The 18,836-nt window shown below is 35.7% G+C and overlaps 1 protein-coding gene and 1 long non-coding RNA gene across 6 annotated transcripts in view; both read left to right on the forward strand.

The window, feature by feature from the left end:
• Window positions 1-18,836, forward strand: part of LOC125963545 (uncharacterized) — a 213,476-nt gene that overhangs the window by 91,868 nt on the left and 102,772 nt on the right. The window lies entirely within an intron of this gene.
• The window catches only part of ACBD5 (acyl-CoA binding domain containing 5), a 34,715-nt gene that overhangs the window by 2,867 nt on the left and 13,012 nt on the right, over window positions 1-18,836 (forward strand). For 4 of the 5 annotated variants that reach the window (XM_033439255.2, XM_033439252.2, XM_012535216.3 and 1 more), the window contains 8 exons: window positions 2,076-2,196; window positions 5,508-5,580; window positions 7,981-8,095; window positions 8,195-8,227; window positions 13,032-13,166; window positions 14,079-14,282; window positions 15,071-15,177; window positions 16,581-16,848. In XM_033439255.2, coding sequence (XP_033295146.1) covers window positions 2,076-2,196; window positions 5,508-5,580; window positions 7,981-8,095; window positions 8,195-8,227; window positions 13,032-13,166; window positions 14,079-14,282; window positions 15,071-15,177; window positions 16,581-16,848 — 1,056 coding nt within the window. The remainder of the gene's footprint in view (window positions 1-2,075; window positions 2,197-5,507; window positions 5,581-7,980; window positions 8,096-8,194; window positions 8,228-13,031; window positions 13,167-14,078; window positions 14,283-15,070; window positions 15,178-16,580; window positions 16,849-18,836) is intronic. The other variant, XM_033439254.2, reaches the window with a different exon arrangement.

The following is an 18,836-nucleotide window of genomic DNA, read 5'->3' on the forward strand; positions in this document are numbered from 1 at the left end:
TGATAGTTTGCTATCTTTGCTGACACCATATATCACTCATTAGGAAACCCATATAAGTGTAAATACAGTTTGTGTTTATATAACATTTAAGAAGGTATTGCCAAGTTAAGAACCTCTGCCAAAGGGCAGCTGGGTGGGGCAATGTTCAGTACTGTACTATTATCTCCTGAAACTAAACTGATAATAATTGAAGCAGAAATATTGTTATAATGAATCATTAAATCGTTTTATAGTAAAACTTTTAAGTTTTGTCATCTGTCCTGGATTATTTTGCAGATATTCTTATAGTTTTTATGTTGCTTGTTGCTTAATCTTTATCTATGGCATAAAGTTATAATGAATCCTATAGCACCTATGTTTGGTATGCCCTTGACCTTTAGAAATTTATTTTCTTATATTATGTTTTAAACACATACATATCAAATGTATTGGGTTGGCCAAAAAGTTTGTTCAGATTTTTCGGTAAGATGTTGTGTGTGAGCACCTTGAGGATAGAGACTATACTTTATCTATTGTCTTATACACAGAATATATTCAATATATGTTATTAGTTTTTGCTTTAACCTAATGTATATGTTACTCACCTTAACCAATAAACTTTTAAATCTCAGTTGATTGACTTACTGAAGATATTATGAAATGAGGCTTTTGATGTTTTAAATTTAAGTTTGTGTCATTTAAGTAGGTAACCATTTTTTTTTAAATAGGTAACCATTTTTAACTATAGTTTCTCCATTTTTTTCCCCTCTGCTGTATAAAGACTATATCATTGAAACACTGTATCTAATGGATATTCCTAAATGAGCATATATTGTATAGCTAATTTATTATTGTGATTTTGGAATTAATTATTCACTCCTGGCCAAAACTGAAACACCAGCTCTCAGCTTGTCTGTGTTGTAATTTTCACAATGTTTATAAACTACTAGCTTTTGATTACTACATGTTATCAGATTATTATGCAATCTGTGAAGTTTTAAAAACATCTTTTTACAGTTTTATTTTTTGTTTTTATAATAAATTTTGGAACAAAAGTAATGCACAATAAATGTAAATTTTTTAAAAATGCAAATAAGCAAAAAAGAAACTAGAAACAATCTATATGCCTATGACAGCAATATCTATCCTCTTTTAACATTTTGACATGTTTCCTTCTACTCTGCTTTTTAAGTATATAAGTACTTATTTTGTAAAAATGGATTGTGCTGCATATGCTGTTCTAAACTGCTGTTTAACTCATTTTATAGTAGATCTTGAAACTTTTCTCATGCTATTTTTTATATTTTCTACAGTAAAAATTTTAAGGGCGGTAGTTATAAATAATCCCATAATTTATGTATATCATAATTATTTAGCCAGTTAGTTATTATAAAACATTTATATTCCAATTTTTCTCTCTCATTAAGAGTATTGCAACTTATAGCATTTGTTCAAACAATTTGAAAACTTTAAACATAAAAAAGTTTATTGATAACCTAGAAACACGTGAAGACTGATCCTCAAAAAATTGGCATGTCCAAAACTATGGAGGTAGGAAGTGAGAAATCTATTTTATCTTGGATTAATTCTTTTTCTATCACAGTACACACTGGTTGGCTTTAGCCAAAGTTCCTAGTCCCCTGAGAAATCGGAAATTTGGCCAAGAGAAGTTGAATTTCTTACTGTTGCAGTTTTATTAAGCAGAGTATACATTTAACTTTCATTTGTGCTATAGTCAGTGTGGTTTGTCACAATTTTTTAATAGAAATACCTTATTACAGTTGCATGATAGTTATTCTATATTTTAATTTATTTTTTTAAATGACATTTGCCAGTTATTTTGGTTACGTCTACAACATGTTTATTCTTTTATTCTCTTATTTATTGAACTATGTTAGGCGTTGTTATTAAAGTGTAAAATTTCAGAGTTTTTTCAAATCAAAGAAATAAACTGAGCCATAACTTTTATTTCTGTAAAATAAGAATAAATTATCTGAACTATTAATGAAATATTAAAAAATCACTGTTAGTAAGCTAAGCATTAGCTCATCAATTGTGTTCTCCAAGTGATCTTACTTAATGTATGTTTCCAATAGGTTCATTCCAGCCAACAAATGAAATGATGCTCAAGTTCTATAGCTTTTATAAGCAGGCAACTGAAGGACCCTGTAAACTATCAAGGCCTGGATTCTGGGATCCTATTGGAAGATATAAATGGTAATTTTATGTAGAGAGCTATGAAAGAATTTTGAGTTTAATGACATAATTATCATATGACTGTTACTTATGTGGTTATGGATTATTCTGTGCACAAAGTATTCTAGGTACTGGATACATTTTTATCCTCTGTGTGCTCTTTTTTTTTTTTTAAACAAGGGTTTTTTAAAAAAATAAATTTCTTTATTTATTTTTGGCTGCGTTGGGTCTCCATTGCTACATGCGGGCTTTCGCTAGTTGCAATGAGCGGGGTCTACTCTTTGTTGCGGTGTGCGGGCTTCTCAATGCGGTGGCTTCTCTTGTTGTGGACCGTGGGCTGTAGGCGTGTGGGCTTCAGTAGTTGTGGCACGTGGGCTCAGTAGTTGTGGCTCGCGGGCTCTAGAGCGCAGGCTCAGTAGTTGTGGCACACGGGCTTAGTTGCTCTATGGCATGTGGGATCTTCCTGGACCAGGGCTTGAACCTGTGTCCCTTGCATTGGCAGGTGGATTCTTAACCACTGCGCCACTAGGGAAGCCCCCTCTGTGTGCTCTTAACACAATTTCACACAGATAGGAAGGTCTTGGGGAAGAAAAGAAGACAATAAAACCAAAAGAGGTAGATTTATCAAAGATATAAGAGCATTTTCAATTAGTGTTTCCTTTTATGGAGTTTGTTCTTTTTATTATGGCAAGAATAAGTCCCAAACTATATTAAAGGGACTATATTAAAGTCCCAAACTATATTAAACAGACTCTCCTGCCTCTTCTACCTGCCAAGAAGAAGAGTGACCTCTTGCTTGTCAGGTGACCTTGTTTGCTTTGAGCTATTGAGATAATAAATAACTAGGAGCATGACTCAGGTTCTGCCTTACTTTTTCTCTAAGCTGTCACTCCTGTCCCACTGTACTTGAATAGAAATTTCATTTTTAATATATTTAATAGAATCACAGAATACCTCTGCCATGTTTCCAGTTGAGTAACATTTGATGTTCTTAAACACTATTGAAGAGGTGACAAATGTCTAACAGGATGTCTGATATCTAACATGACCATACGTCATGTATGTCAGGAACAGAGTGTGCTAATTGGCAGAGGAAGTCTTTAAGAGCCACATGTTTTGACAGCTAAGTTTCTTCACCCTGCATTGGAAGTCCTTAAACTCCTTTGGGTATTTCTTTCTTTCTTTTTTTTTTTTTTAACATCTTTATTGGAGTATAATTGCTTTACAATGGTATGTTAGTTTCTGCTGTATAACAAAGTGAATCAGCTATACATACACATACATCCCCATATTGCCTCCCTCTTGTGTCTCCCTCCCACCCTACCTATCCCACCCCTCTACGTGGTCACAAAGCACCAAGCTGATCTCCCTTTGCTATGTGGCTGCTTCCCACTAGCTATTTTACATTTGGTAGTATATATAAGTCCATGCCACTCTCTCACTTTGTCCCAGCTTACCCTTCCCCCTCCCCCTGTCCTCAAGTCCATTCTCTATGTCTGCATCTTTATTCCTGTCCTGCCCCTAGGTTCTTTAGAACCATTTTTTTTTTTTTTTAGATTCCATATATATGTGTTAGCATTCGGTATTTATTTTTCTCTTTCTGACTTACTTCACTCTGTTTGACAGTCTCTAGGTCCATCCACCTCACTACAAATACTCAATTTCGTTTCTTTTTATGGCTGAGTAATATTCCATTGTATATATGTGTCACATATTTATCCATTCATCTGTCGATGGACACTTAGGTTGTTTCCGTGTCCTGGCTATTGTAAATAGAACTGCAACGAACATTGTGGTACATGACTCTTTGAATTATGGTTTTCTCAGGGTATATGCCCAGTAGTGGGATTGCTGGGTCATATGGTAGTTCTATTTTTAGTTTTTTAAGGAACCTCCATACTGTTCTCCATAGTGGCTGTATCAATTTACATTCCCACCAACAGAGCAAGAGGGTTCCCTTTTCTCCACACCCTCTCCAGCATTTATTGTCTATAGATTTTTTGATGATGGCCATTCTGACTGGTGTGAGGTGATACCTCATCTTTGAGGATTTCTTAGTCCTGTACTTTCCTCTAAGATCTTTATGACTAGTCATATTAGGTTAAATGTAAGAGCAATATGTTATTTAAGCTGTTTGAAGAAAACTTATTTACTTAACGATTTTCCTCAGAACTGACCTTTGGTGGAGTTAAACTGCTTCTGGAAAGTGTCTCTAAATTGAGAGGTTTTCTTTTTAGGCAAAAATTTCAAAGGGCTCTTCTCATTATTTGAGACTTTAAAATTTTCCTGCCCCTCACATTTTCATTTTTTTTTAGAGGTAAGAAACCTTTTCCATTTTTCAAGTGTTAGACTCTTATTTTTTAATATAAATTTATTTATTTTTATTTATTTATTACTTTTGGCTGCCTTGGGGTCTTTGTTGCTGCGCGTGGGCTTTCTCTAGTTGCGGCGAGCGGGGGCTGCTCCTCATTGCAGTGTGCGGGCTTCTCATTGCAGTCGCTTCTCTTGCTGTGGAACATGGGCTCTAGGCGCGTGGGCTCTAGAATGCAGGCATGGGCTTCCCTGGTGGCGCAGTGGTTAAGAATCCGCCTGCCCATACAGGGGACACAGGTTCCAGCCCTGGTCCGGGAAGATCCCACATGCTGCGGAGCAACTAATTCTGTGCGCCACAACTACTGAGCCTGCGCTCTAGAGCCCGTGAGCCACAACTACTGAGCCCATGAGCCACAACTGCTGAAGCCCAGGCGCCTAGAGCCCGTGCTCCACAACAAGACAAGCCACCACAATGAGAAGTCCGCGCACCGCAACGAAGAGTAGCCCCTGGTCGCCACAACTAGAGAAAGCCCACGTGCAGCAACGAAGACCCAATGCAGCCAAAAATAAATAAATTATTTAAAAAAATTAACCAAAACTTCTGTTCATTTGAAACATGACTGTGACAGTTCATGTAGTTTCTAAAATGTTCATTTTTGTCACTGTTATTTATAATGATATAAAGACTTTTAAAGAGTTCTTAGCAAATAATTATGAAGTCTATGGTCTGTATAATCTATATAGAGATTATAGAGACTATATAATGTAGTCCCTATAATCTATGATCTATAGATAGGTTTTATACTAATTAGTTTTAGCTACTATTTAATTTGCCATTTTATTCACTGTGATATTTTTCTTCAAGGTGGTGCATTTAAAGAGATCCTTTGGAAACACTAATATAGCTTTAAGTAAAGCCTGTTTTAAATTAATGATCCTATAGCAATAACTATAAATTGTATTCTGAGCAATTGAAATCAGGTGTCTTTCTGTAGTTAATTGGATATTTTTATTTCTAGGGATGCTTGGAGTTCATTGGGTGATATGACCAAAGAGGAAGCCATGATTGCATACGTTGAAGAAATGAAAAAGGTAGGGAAAATAATTCACAATAGAAAATAAAACTACTTAGAGCAGTTTTTTTTAAAAAACATTTATTTATTTATTTATTTTGGCTGTGCCAGGTCTTAGCTGTGGCCCACGGGATCTTCGTTGAGGCATGTGGGCTCTTTAGTTGCAGCATGAATGTGGGATTTAGTTCCCCGACAAGGGATCGTACCTGGGCCCCCTGCACTGGGAGCACAGAGTCCTACCCATTGGACCACCAGGGAGGTCCCTATTTAGAGCAGCTTTGATTTAGTTTTGTTATCAAGCAAATTAGCTGCTTTGTTTTTAGGAACAAAGAGATTGTAATGTGTTAGAATATAGAATCTAGATTATTGAACTTATCAGGGCTTTATCTGTCTCATCAAAGTTCATCTTAAGGTAAATGTTTTTTCCTTCAGATGTGTCACATTGTGGGGACATGCTATTTTCTTTTCTTTTCTTTTTTTAAATAAATTTATTTATTTTATTTTATTTAGTTTTGGCTGCGTTGGGTCTTGTTGCTGCACGCGGGCCTTCTTGAGTTGCGGCGAGTGGCTACTCTTCGTTGTGGTGCGCGGGCTTCTCATTGCAATGGCTTCTTGTCGTGGAGCATGGGCTCTAGGCACGTGGGCTTCTGTAGTTGTGGCACACGGGCTCAGTAGTTGTGGCTTGTGGGCTGCGCAGGCTCAGCAGTTGTGGCATATGGGCTTAGGTGCTCCGTGGCATGTGGGAATCTTCCCAGACCAGGGATCGAACCTGTGTCCCCTGCATTGGAAGGCGGATTCTTAACCACTGTGCCACCAGAGAAGTCCCGTGTTTTCATTTTTTCATCTTTCTTATCTTTCTCTATCGTTGACTTCTGCAGAAAGTATATAGATAGGAATCTTTTCAAATACTGATTTCCCTTACTCAGGAGTGTGGGACTTAACTGGGCTGTCTTGAAAACATTTCTGTTTTCAAACTTTTTATGAGAAATAGGTAAAAAGACTGCCCAACAGTATTCTCATACAAGTGTTGACTCATAAGTTGAGATGTTTCTATCACTGGATTTATCAGTAACAAGCATTTTTCTGTGAATGTAAAAATCCTTCAGAAGCAGAATAAGACAAGGATGCTGGTAACTAGTAAAGAGGGCATTCTTTATTAACTAGCTCTTCAAGGAGCAAATTAATGAAGAAATCATGGATTTTTAAAGATGATCTTACTGCCTTTTTATAAAGGAACATTTGTATTGATATGTTGGTAATGGATCAGAAGTTGTGAAATCTAGATCTGTATAATAATCTTAAATAATCTTTGAACATAGAGAAAATATGTAAAAAAGGAATATTTTTTTGCCAGATGCTTTGATAGTATTAATCTCTGTAGTAATTTTTATTTGGTAGATTCAGAGTAATTTGTTTTGTTTTAATGTCTTCTACATTGCTCAAAGTTGTGCAGTTTGTTACATTTTCACAATTTTTATTTGGTGGACTTTGTTTTTCTATAAAAGAGGTCAGAGCTTAGTTCTTTTGGCTGTTAAGTGTATCAGTAGCAGAACAAAGGAGTCTTTCAAAAGCAGAGAGAGAACGATAATGTACAGCTTTGGTTTGATAACATTCTTTTTTCTTTAAATATTGTTATAATCTTTCCTCATTCCCTCCATTTTAACTATTTAGTGGTAATTACTTTTAATTGTATGTTGTAGATTGATACAGAAAAGACGTGTGTATATATATATCCTATTATTTAAAAAAAGAAAGAAAACGAATAATGGTATCATATTAAACATACTGTGCAGCTGCTAGCTTTTTGCCTGTAAAAAAAAATTTATAGATATTTTTCCAGTCAGCACACACAGAACTAATCATAGTCTTTTTAATATCTGCAAAATATTCCATATATAGAAATACTTTATTTTGTCAGTCATCAGTTGATGGTTCTTTATTTGAATACTTTTTCACCTAATTTACCTTGCTCTTTAAACTTGATGATTCTAAATTGGCCCGTAGTTATGAAGGTGTCTGAAAGTGGTTGCCATTTCCTACTTTACTTAACACCCTTTTAAAAACACTACCTTGGTGTTAAAGAACACACAATAATTTTACTCTAACCCTACAATTTTCTATTTTATTTTACATTAGGGCCTTTAGTGCTTAATGCACAATCTATATCTTATTGTATAAAATTTTACACGAAGCTTATGTAAAATAGTTTTGAAAATGAGAACGCTTTTAAATCTTTACTTGAAATTTTCCTAGGGTGGTATAGGCATCAATATGTAATTAACATAGATACTTTCAGGAGTCTGTAAAAGCACTTCAAATCTCAAAGTTATCAGTAAGTAAATTATAAATATATTATTTGGTGCTAGTGTGGATCACATTAATAGTTGGTTTTCACAGGATTTGTTTCTTTTGATTACAGATTCTTGAAACTATGCCAATGACTGAAAAAGTTGAAGAATTGCTACATGTCATTGGTCCGTTTTATGAAATTATAGAAGACAAAAAGAGTGGCAGAAGTTCTGATTTAACCTCAGGTTGGACTCTTTTACCTAGTTTTTCGTTCAGCAGCTGATACATTATGCATGCATTAATATTTATATGTCTAATTTTTTTTTTGTACTTTCACATGCCAGTCCGAGTGGAGAAAATCTCTAAATACTTAGAAGGTAGGAATAATGAAATCCATGTGAAACTTTGGTTTAAAATTTATATGCCAAAAGAACTCTGCACAAATTTGTATAACTTATGGGCTTTTCACTCAAGAGTTTTCTTTCAAGCAAATACATTGCACAAACTTCCAAAATATTATAAACCCTAATTTTTTTTTCAGAGTTTTAAAAAAAAATTTATTTTATATTGGAGCATAGTTGATTAACAATGTTGTTTAGTTTCAGTGTACAGCGAAGTGATTCAGTTATATACATATACATGTATCTATTCTTTTTCAAATTATTTTCCCATTTAGGTTATTACAGAATATTGAGCAGAGTTCCCTGTGCTATTCAGTAGGTGCTTGTTGGTATAAACCGTAATTTTTACCCTTAGGTTATTAAAACATGACAGACGGTTCATTTGTATACAAAATTATAACAGAATTCATGGTTTTATTTTTATGATTCATATTTTCTATTTTGATTTATTAATTATATTAGCTATTATATTGCTATGGCTGAAATGACTTGCTAGCTAATTTTAAGTGAATATGTTTATAGTATGGTTTAACTCTAGTGTAGCTAGCTAAAACAAGACGTCAGTGAATTCACCTCACTTGGTCTTTTTTTTTTAGAGTTCTGTTTTCATGTTCTCAGTAACAAATTGAAAGTCTTATCTTTTTATGTACTAGCAGGAGCTGAATAATCTGTAGCTTTGCTGGTATTAACCGTAAACATTTGCTCTTTAAATTGTTTTAGAAAATAGAGTGAAATGAGCTCCTAAGAGTCATTCTAAATGACAATTATATATGTTTTAAATAAAAATCAGCCTGCCCATCCTTTTTTTTTCCTGGCATTCCATTCACAAGGCATCTTTTACTAATTGATCAAAATATTAATCTTCCTGTTCTGTCATAAGGCCTGCAGTTTGTGTCCGCCACAGTAACTGATGGTGACTTTTACTGGGCATAACTCTGTACCACACCCTCTGTTTCTGATTTGTCTACCTAGAGGGGTCAAATATTAACAAATAATCTTCTTTATAATTCATAATTTTTCAAGTCAGAAAAAAAATTAAATGTTTTCTGTTTGTGAAGTGTGTTATTAGGATGCAGAGGGGAATAAATCAGGACCTGCTTTGGTTGTGTCCAGTTGACTGCCAGAGGCAAATGTTGAAACAACTATAGCTATAAAAACAAGGAAGAGTGAAAAATGATAATAAAGCCTCAGATCCATAATCCCTTAGCTATAATTTAAGAGTTCAAAAGGCTTGATAAAGCTTTTTTGATAACCCGTTTGAGAGCAAAACCTGTCCTAACATTACCAGGAGGAGCAAACCTTGACCTTAAATGACATGAGGCTATTTTAAGTTTTTATCCTATTTTGTACGGCTATTATATTTTGCTACAAATATCTTAATTTTTTTTTTTTTTTAGTGAGAGCCACCTTGGACTCTGTTGAAGGTGTCATATACTATACATTATGTATAGTATATGACCTTTGCAAAATTAGAAAACTCTGGATTTCAAATTGTATCTAGATCCAAGAGTTGTAAGGGATGCGGACCTATACCATAATTTATTTAACCTGTACCACTCTAATGGAATTTAGATCGTTTCCTCTTCTGATCTTCAAAAGATGCTGCTGAAAGTAACCATGTACAAATGTCACTTTACATATGTGTAAGCATATCTGTAAGAAATTATATTAGAAATATAATTGTTGGATCAAAGGATGTGGGCGTTAGATAAGTGTTTCCAATTTTGTAAGATATTGCCAACTTGCAAGACAGTTTGCAATCTTGAGTTTGTTTCTTAAATAAAGAATCTTGTTAAAAGTAGCCGTTTAGGTCCAGTAGAACAGATTATTTATGTCACATGGGCTTTTTCAGAATATATATACATAGTAAGTTTTGAAATCAGGAAGTGTAAGCTCTCCAACTTTGTTCTTTTTCAACATTGTTTTGACTATACTTTTTTTTTCTGGCCGTGCCACACGGCTTGTGGGATCTTAATTCCCTGATCAGGAATCGAACCCATGCCCCCTGCAGTGGAAGTGCAGAGCCCTAACGACTGGACCACCAGGGAATTCCCATTTTTGACCATTCTTGATTCCTTGCATGTCCCTATGAACTTCAGAATCAGCTTGTCAGTGTTTGCAAAAATGGCCAGCTGGAATTTTGTTAGGGATTGCAATGAATCATAGATCACTTTTGAAGTATTGTCATTCAACATTATCGTCTTCTAATCCATTTACTTAAATGTTCTTTAATTTCTTTCAATTGCTAGTTATTTTATTCTTTTGCTGCTGTTGTAAATTAAATTTTCTAATTTCATTTTTCAATCGTTTGTTGGTAGCTTGTAGAAATACAATTAATTTTTCTATATTGATCTTGTATCTTGCAACCTTGCTTGACCATTTATTAGTTCTAATAGTTTTTTTGTAGATTACTTAGGATTTTCTATGTATAAGAGCATGTCATCTGCAGAGATCATTTTACTTCTTCCTTGTCAGTCTGGATGCCTTTTATTTATTTTTCTTGCCTGATTGCCCTAACTAGAACTTCCAGTACAGTATTAAATAGAGATGACAAAAGCAGACATCTTTGTCCTTTTTTTAAAAAATTAATTTATTTTATTTTTGGCTGCGTTGGGTCTTTGTTGCTGTGTGCAGGCTTTCTCTAGTTGTGGCGAGCGGGGGCTGCTCTTCATTGAGGTGCGCGGGCTTCTTATTGCGGTGGCTTCTCTTGCTGCAGAGCTTGGGCTCTAGGCATACGGGCTTCAGTAGTTGTGGCACATGGGCTTAGTTACTCTGCTGCATGTGAGAGCTTCCTGGACCAGGGCTCGAACCCGTGTCCCCTGCATTGGCAGGCGGATTCTTAACCACTGCGCCACCAGGGAAGCCCAGACATCTTTGTCTTGTTCCTTATTTTAGCAACAAAACATTCAGTCTTTTAACATTATGATTCTAGTGAGTTTTCTTAGAGGCCCTTTATCAGATTGAGGAAATTTTCTTGTATTCTCAATTTCTTCAGCGTTATATTCATGAAAGAGTGTTGGATTTTGTCAAGTGCTTTTTCTGCATCCGTTGTGATAATCTTGTGGCTTTTATCCTTTAGTCCATTAATATGGTGTACTACGTTGATTTTTGGATGTTGAGTAGGGCTTACTAGTAATTCTCTGTGCTTTCTGCAACTCTCGTCACAGAGCTGCTGTGATGCTGTCAAGTAGTTTTGCTGCAACCATCCATTTGATGGGGGTTTTGGGGATTCCCTGATGCTTTGTTTTGTTGAAGGTGTCTGTGGGTGGTGAGTGTTTCTGTTTTTTATTTATTTTTTTGTCAATTGTTATTATTTTTTATTTTCTGGTTGTCAGGGAAAGAGTAAGGGAGATCCAAAAGCTATGCTGCCATCATGATTCTCTAAGAGAGAATAGACCATAATGCCTATGATAGAGTTGAATTTTTACTCCTTAGTTCTACTAATTAGGGAATATAATAAGAATAAGAATATAGGCCTGACTGTTTAAGATGAATGGAGATTTTATATGTTATTTGGGATGCATGGGAGCATCCAAAATGGACTTGTATAATTGAAAATAAAGCCCAGCAGTTTATGGAGGAAGACCACTGTTTTTGGCCAAGAACCACTTAGGATGCCTTCAGTATCTCAGAGTTACGGAACTATAATTCCCAATATCACAGAATGGGGTCTAGTAACCGTCAGCACTGGCATCACATTGGAGCTTTATGGCAATCCAGAATCTTAGATTACCCCAGACTTACTGATTCAGATCCTAACCTTTTAACTAGATCTCAGGTGATTCCTATCCATGTTAATGTTTGAGAAGCTTCCATGTATTTACTCTCAAGGTATGACTTTGGGTAATAGGACAATTTGCCTTTTTAAGTGATTAATCACATTTACTAATGCTTTTTTTAAAAACAGCTTAACTGTAAAGACATAATAATGTAAGTTGTGCACCTGAAGCCCTAAAGGTAATAAAAGGATAAAAAACTTTTTAGGGGCTTCCCTGGTGGCTCAGTGGTTAAGAATCCACCTGCCAATGCAGGGCATGCAGGTTCAAGCCCTGGTCCAGGAGGATCCCACATGCCACGGAGCAGCTAAGCCCGTGCACTGCAACTACTGAGCCAGCGCTCTAGAGCCTGTGAGCCACAACTGCTGAGCCTGCAAGCCACAACTGCTGAAGCCTGTGTGCCACAACTACTGAAGCCTGTGTGCCTAGAGCCCGTGCTCCGCAACAAAGAGAAGCCACCGCAATGAGAAGCCCACACACTGCAATGAAGAGTGGCCCCCGCTCGCCACAACTAGAGAAAGCCTGCACGCAGCAACAAAGACCCAACACAGCCAAAAATAAATAAATAAATAAAGTTATAAAAAAAAAACTTTTTAATGTAGTCCAACTATAATATTGATAAGATTGCTTTTAGGGCCAAGGCTATGTATGTTTTCAGCATGCTAGCCTATAGCAACTGTCTCTTCATTTACTGTGTATTAAAGATCATCTCTTAACTTTACATTTTGATCGATGTTACCTTAAAAATAATTTATCCACTGTCTTGTTCAGAAAGGATTTAAGATAGCTTTATCATTTTGTTGTGAACTGATAACTGGAGGAATTAATGTAATGTACATGTATTTACTGTCAAAGAAAATAATACTGTTCATTATATGTTAAAATTCTAACATTTTACTTCAAGATTATTTTATTAGTTATTTGTGAATTACAGTATTATTTTAAAATTACAACATGATTGTGTGTTATAGCATTACAGATTAAATGGTCATTTCATATTTTAGATCTTGGTAATGTTCTAACTTCTACACCAAATGCCAAAACTCTTAATGGTAAAGCTGAAAGCAGCGATAGTGGAGCTGAATCTGAGGAAGAAGAGGCCCAGGAAGGCGTGAAAGGAGCAGAACAAAGTGATAGCGGTAATCTTTGGGTTATGAGCTAATCACTCTACATTAACTAAGGCGAAAGGCTATGGAGAGGTTTGGACTTATTTGGCATTGCGTGCAATTAGGGCACGTGGAGGGATGTGGGCTATTGACCCTATAACCAGGTTCGTTGTGGACCAAGAGGCTCTACTACAGAGTTCAGGGACAGCCAACCGTAAGCATAGATGGGTTGATGTTAATTGAAGGCAAACAAGGATAGGCCACTCCTCTAGATGTAAAGCCTGAAATGCTGCATGAAGTGTATTCATTTAAGGTATTGTTTCCAATATAAATATGCGTATGTTACCAAGGAGACAAGTTAAATTCTCAATATCTTGTCAAGAATGGCATGGATTCCAGAGAATAGAATGCAAGCAGAGATTCTGATGAAGAGGGAACATTGGAATCGTGGGGTTCTGCATTAGGGGGGCCTTGTGAGTAAGAGTACCAGTGATTCTTGGGGAGACTAGTTTAGAAAGGGGAGGCAGAAAGACACTAAAACAAGCCATACAGCTTAGTTTTGCCTTCACTTTCCAGTAAAGGCTGACAAATAATACCTTCTTTGAAGGCTCTTTTTACTGGCTATGTAGACCTATATATGGCTGGGTCTCATAGAGCAATTTGCCTATGCCCGAAAGAGTGAAAAGACCTCAAGAGATTTATCTCTTAAAAGGGGTTCTAGAAGATTCACAGGGAACTGAAGCAGTTTTGAAACCAACAGTTTGGGTGAGCTCTCAGCATATAATTAACCCCTTTTCAAGGAGCACCCCATCTCTCTGATCCACGTAGGAAGCCCTTCAAATGGATTATGATAGGCTGGGGAAATGACTACCTGATATTAGAACATAGTGTACAGAAGTTTTCCTACAGTGAATTTTTATGAATCTTTCCATTTTCACATAAAAGATAAGAAAATGATGAAGAAATCTGCAGACCATAAGAACTTGGAAATCGTTGTCACTAATGGCTATGAAAAAGACAGCTTTGTTCAGGGTGTACAGAACGACATTCATGCCAGTCCTTCCCTGAATGGCAGAGGTGCTGAGACAGTAAAATCTGCAGATCAAAACTTGGAGCAAACGGAAAAAACTGCTGTCTGCGTTCACCAAGGTACTGTCACATCAAAGTTGTTTCTCTGGCTTCTTTCTTATGAATAATATATTCTTTTAATAATTTTAGGATATTTAGGAGCTGTTGAGAATTTTAAAAACCTCTATTCAGTAACATGTTAAGGTTTATTAATATTATAAGGGTTTATAGCTTTGAAAGACCAAAATAGGGCCAAGGCTTTTATATTTTTCTTGAAATATTTTTTATTGTGTTTTTATATGGAATTTTAAAATAAAATCTTTGAAATTTTTACTTTTATTACTGATGTTTCTTTTAACTCACATCTCTAATTATATGATACTTTTGTTCTCAGGTCAGCAAAATAAGGTATAGTCGTTTCATAAGTTACGGCTCTAGGAGTGAGCCTATAGCGTGTATACAGTGAATTATTGACATTGCTGTAATTCACTAGAGAAACCAAGAAATACCATTTCTTAATATAACAACCAAATGTGCACAGTTGCGTCCCAAATTTAGGGTCCTAGCCGGTAGTCAGTTTTTTCTTATAAAGTTATTAGGTTTTTATAAGTTTGATCTGGACAGTGTCTTTTTATAATTCCATGATAAAATACTTTGTAATCTTTTTACATAAAAATTACTGACTAAATTTAAAATTTTGGTAAGTTAAAAGAAAGTAAATCAAATTTATCTCCCAATATGAAATGGTAAATCAAATTTATCTCCCAATATGAAAATAATATAGAGCAGATAAATTTTGAAAATGTAATAAATGCATTTGTCTTCAAATAGAGAATAATTATTCTACCTGGACATTTGTATATATTTAGATGTAAATGATGATCATGTTGAAGATGTTTCAGCAATTCAGCATTTGACGAGTGATTCAGACAGTGAAGTATACTGTGATTCCATGGAGCAATTTGGACAAGAAGAGGTAAAAATGACATTTTTTAATTGGTAAATTTTCAAAGTGATATCAGAATTCCATGCATAACTTCTGTTAATAACAGATGTATATGCTGTTCACCACTTTGAAAACATACCTCTAACATGTTTAAACATTTGTATTTTGTTTTTTTGTGAATTAAAAAATATGTAAAATTCCTGAATATTCAAAACTGTTTAAATATTATAATTTATAATGTATTTACAGTTATAAATATTCTGAGAGAGGTGGGATGGGAGGCAGAAAGTGAACTCCTTATGCTAGTCCTTATGTTTGAGACATTGATAACAGTCAAGAAGACTGAATAATTTCAAACAAATAAATCTGTTCTTCACATTGACTAAATACATTGGACTGAAGTTTTTTTTTTGTTTTTTTTTTGCGGCACGCGGGCCTCTCACTGTTGTGGCCTCTCCCGTTGCGGAGCACAGGCTCCGGACGTGCAGGCTCAACGGCCATGACTCACGGGCCCAGCCGTTCCGCGGCATGTGGGATCTTCCTGGACCGGGGCACGAACCCGTGTCCCCTGCATCGGCAGGCAGACTCTCGACCACTGTGCCACCAGGGAAGCCCTGGACTGAAATTTTAAGTGGAAATACTTTTCAAATTTCAGTTAATTAAGATTTGGTATTGAAAACTAACATTTGGAAAACCATTAAAAGTACATGAATTTTGTATTTTTCTCTTTGACAACTTTTTCTGATAACGACCAGGGTGGTTCTGACGGCTATATTTATGTTTGTTGTTTTTACATCCTCCCCCTGGTCTTTCCCCACCCCTGTTCTAACACAGTGTTTTTAAAATTTATTTTATTTTAAAATTAAATTAAATTTATTTTTTTATTTTATTGAATTATAATTGATTTACAGTGTTGTGACAGTGCTTTTTTTTTTTTTTTTTTTGCTGTACGCGGGGCTCTCACTGTTGTGGCCTCTCCCGTTGCGGAGCACAGGCTCCGAATGCACAGGCTTAGCGGCCATGGCCCACAGGCCCATCCGCTCCGCGGCATGTGGGATCTTCCTGGACCAGGGCACGAACCCGCGTCCCCTGCATTGGCAGGCGGACTCTCAACCACTGCGCCACCAGGGAAGCCTCATGACAGTGCTTTTTGAATACAGTTACTCTGGATATTTAAAATGTTTCTTGGATGAATAACTGAGTCATGAGCACAGTTCACTGCCAAACATCTCAGTTCTTTGCTGAGATGTATATAAATCATCTCTATCCCATTTCTCCCCTACAGATGGGAGGCAGAATATGAATTGAAGACATTTTTTAGAAAAATAATATTTTCTATAATAACTTTAAAAAAATACCGCTTTATAAAACCAGTCATTCTTCTATTGTCATGGAAACCTTGTGGTGTATAACTACATGCTTTACATTTGTAGTCTTCAGATAGCTTTACGTCAAACAATGGACCATTTCGCTATTACTTGGGTGGTAATCCCAGTCAGCCCTTGGAAAGTTCTGGTTTTCCTGAAGATGTTCAAGTATCTCCTGGGAATGGCAACAGGGGAGACACACAGGCGGCAGCAGTGGAAGGCAAAGGTGAAGTAAAGCACGGAGGAGAGGATGGCGGGAATAACAGTGGAGCGCCGCACCGTGAGAAACGGGCTGGAGAAAGTGAGGAATTCTCTAACGTCAGGAGAGGGAGAGGTGTGTAGCACTTGTTTTTTGTTCTCACTGTCTTTATAAACGAATTAATGAAATGGGGAGGTTCTAGATAGGAGAGGCACCAGGACTGTCCCTCTGCAAAGGGAATGTTGAAAGTTATCCTCACGGAACATCTGACCATTTTCCTTTATGTCTGGTTCTCTCCTTTGACTCTACAGGGCATAGCAGTGTATTCTTTGAAGGTGTGGGAGAAAATATGTCTATTTCCACATCTTTTATGCAGTGTTTTAAGGTAGCCAAATTTATGTTTTATCACCTCCTTGAACGCTCACTGATTGCTCCAGCTGTGCTGCTGCTTTTTTCCTATTATAGGTGAAAATCTGGATTCCTTATTGTTTCCCATTTCCCCGCTTAGGTCAAAAGACATCATTTCAAGCTGATAAATCAAGTAATAGAGATAAAAGAACATTTAACATTACAGAGGGGAACATTAAGAATATTAATGTGATCAGGTAATAAAGAGTTGAGTGGGGAAGAAAAGTAGGAATATTAATTTACAGTTGTTTATAGTAAGGAATCAATAGGTACTGTCAAAACAGCCATTTGAACAAAAACAAACCTTTCTAATTTATCAGAAAAAAATACACATTTTTAAAAAAGCAGTGAAAACAAACCATGTAGTAAAACATTTTTTAAAACCCATAAAACAATGCATAATATAAAAGACTTAAGATCAAATGTATTTGTGAAAGCAGTACAAGTAAAGAGGCTCTACTCACCTACTTGAAGAAGAAGGTGTTTGGATTGGTTCACAAAGCAAAGCATAACTTCATGCTATAGTCTACAGAAAGTAAAAAATAAAAATATAGGCAAAGGTATCTCACACAAATGCACATTAAAATAAGACAAGGTTAGTAATCTTGATATCAGGGAAGATTAATTTCAGGACAAAAAGCATTAAGATAAAGAGGGCCACTTGTAATGTGAAGGTGTGCAGTAGAGACTTAAAATTGTTAATATTTTATATAACATCAACACTTCAAAAAGCAAAATCTGCAGATGATATAAGGAGAAATAGGGAAAATCATATTAATATTCAGGAGACTTTAATATACTTTTTTTGGTCTATATGAGAGTGTAAGGACAAAAACATAACTAAGAATAATGAGAACCTTACTTAACATAATTAATTTGGTAAATCTTATTGGTAGTTATCAAACTGTGTACCATGATACCTATGGAACCTCATAATTCTAGATGCTAATTTTTTCTTTGTTACCCTTATGACACCCAGGCAAGAAACTCTGGACTGTATTTCTTATTTATTGTCACCATTGTCTCCCCTTTTCTACATTTGGTCCATCAGATAAACCTGTAATTCATTCTCTCTAATGTCTTCCTTTCCAATTTGATAGCCAGGCCAAGCTTTTCGTTTTTCACTGATTCAGAAACCTCTTAAGCTTGTATGACTGTTCTTATTTTCTGTTTAAATACATTCTCAAAGTGATCAGGATAATCCCTCTGTTTTTCTTTTGTTTTTTTTTTTTTTACTAAGACACGTTCTTCCTATTGAATATACAGTATTTTTTGTCTGTATATATGCCTATATATATATATAGGTCTGCCTATAAAGCCTACACTCCTCACCTTCACATGGAACTTGATTCAACCTGTCCTTTGCTCTTCCTGACGTTATCATCCTCATGTTTTCATCACTCTCCTTTTTAGCATCTACCTCAAATAAGTAAAGAAAATCTTCCCACTCCCACCACTGGCTTGCCCCTTCCATGTCTATGTCTTTCCTATCGTTTGGCATAGTCTTTTGTCTCTTCTTTGTTGATATTTGACTATCCCTTCATTCAAAATTCAACCTAAAGGAAAAAAATAGTGCTTTTGGGGAGTCTTTCCTAATAATTCACATTTAACTTTAATTAGTGGAATACTATATTATTTTAATATCCTTACACTTTTACATGCATTCCTTTTGCCAGGACTTTTATGTGCTCTGAATATAGGATAGGTTAATAAAT

This window comes from Orcinus orca, chromosome 2 (assembly GCF_937001465.1).
Source record: "Orcinus orca chromosome 2, mOrcOrc1.1, whole genome shotgun sequence".
Classification (NCBI taxonomy): Eukaryota; Metazoa; Chordata; class Mammalia; order Artiodactyla; family Delphinidae; genus Orcinus; species Orcinus orca.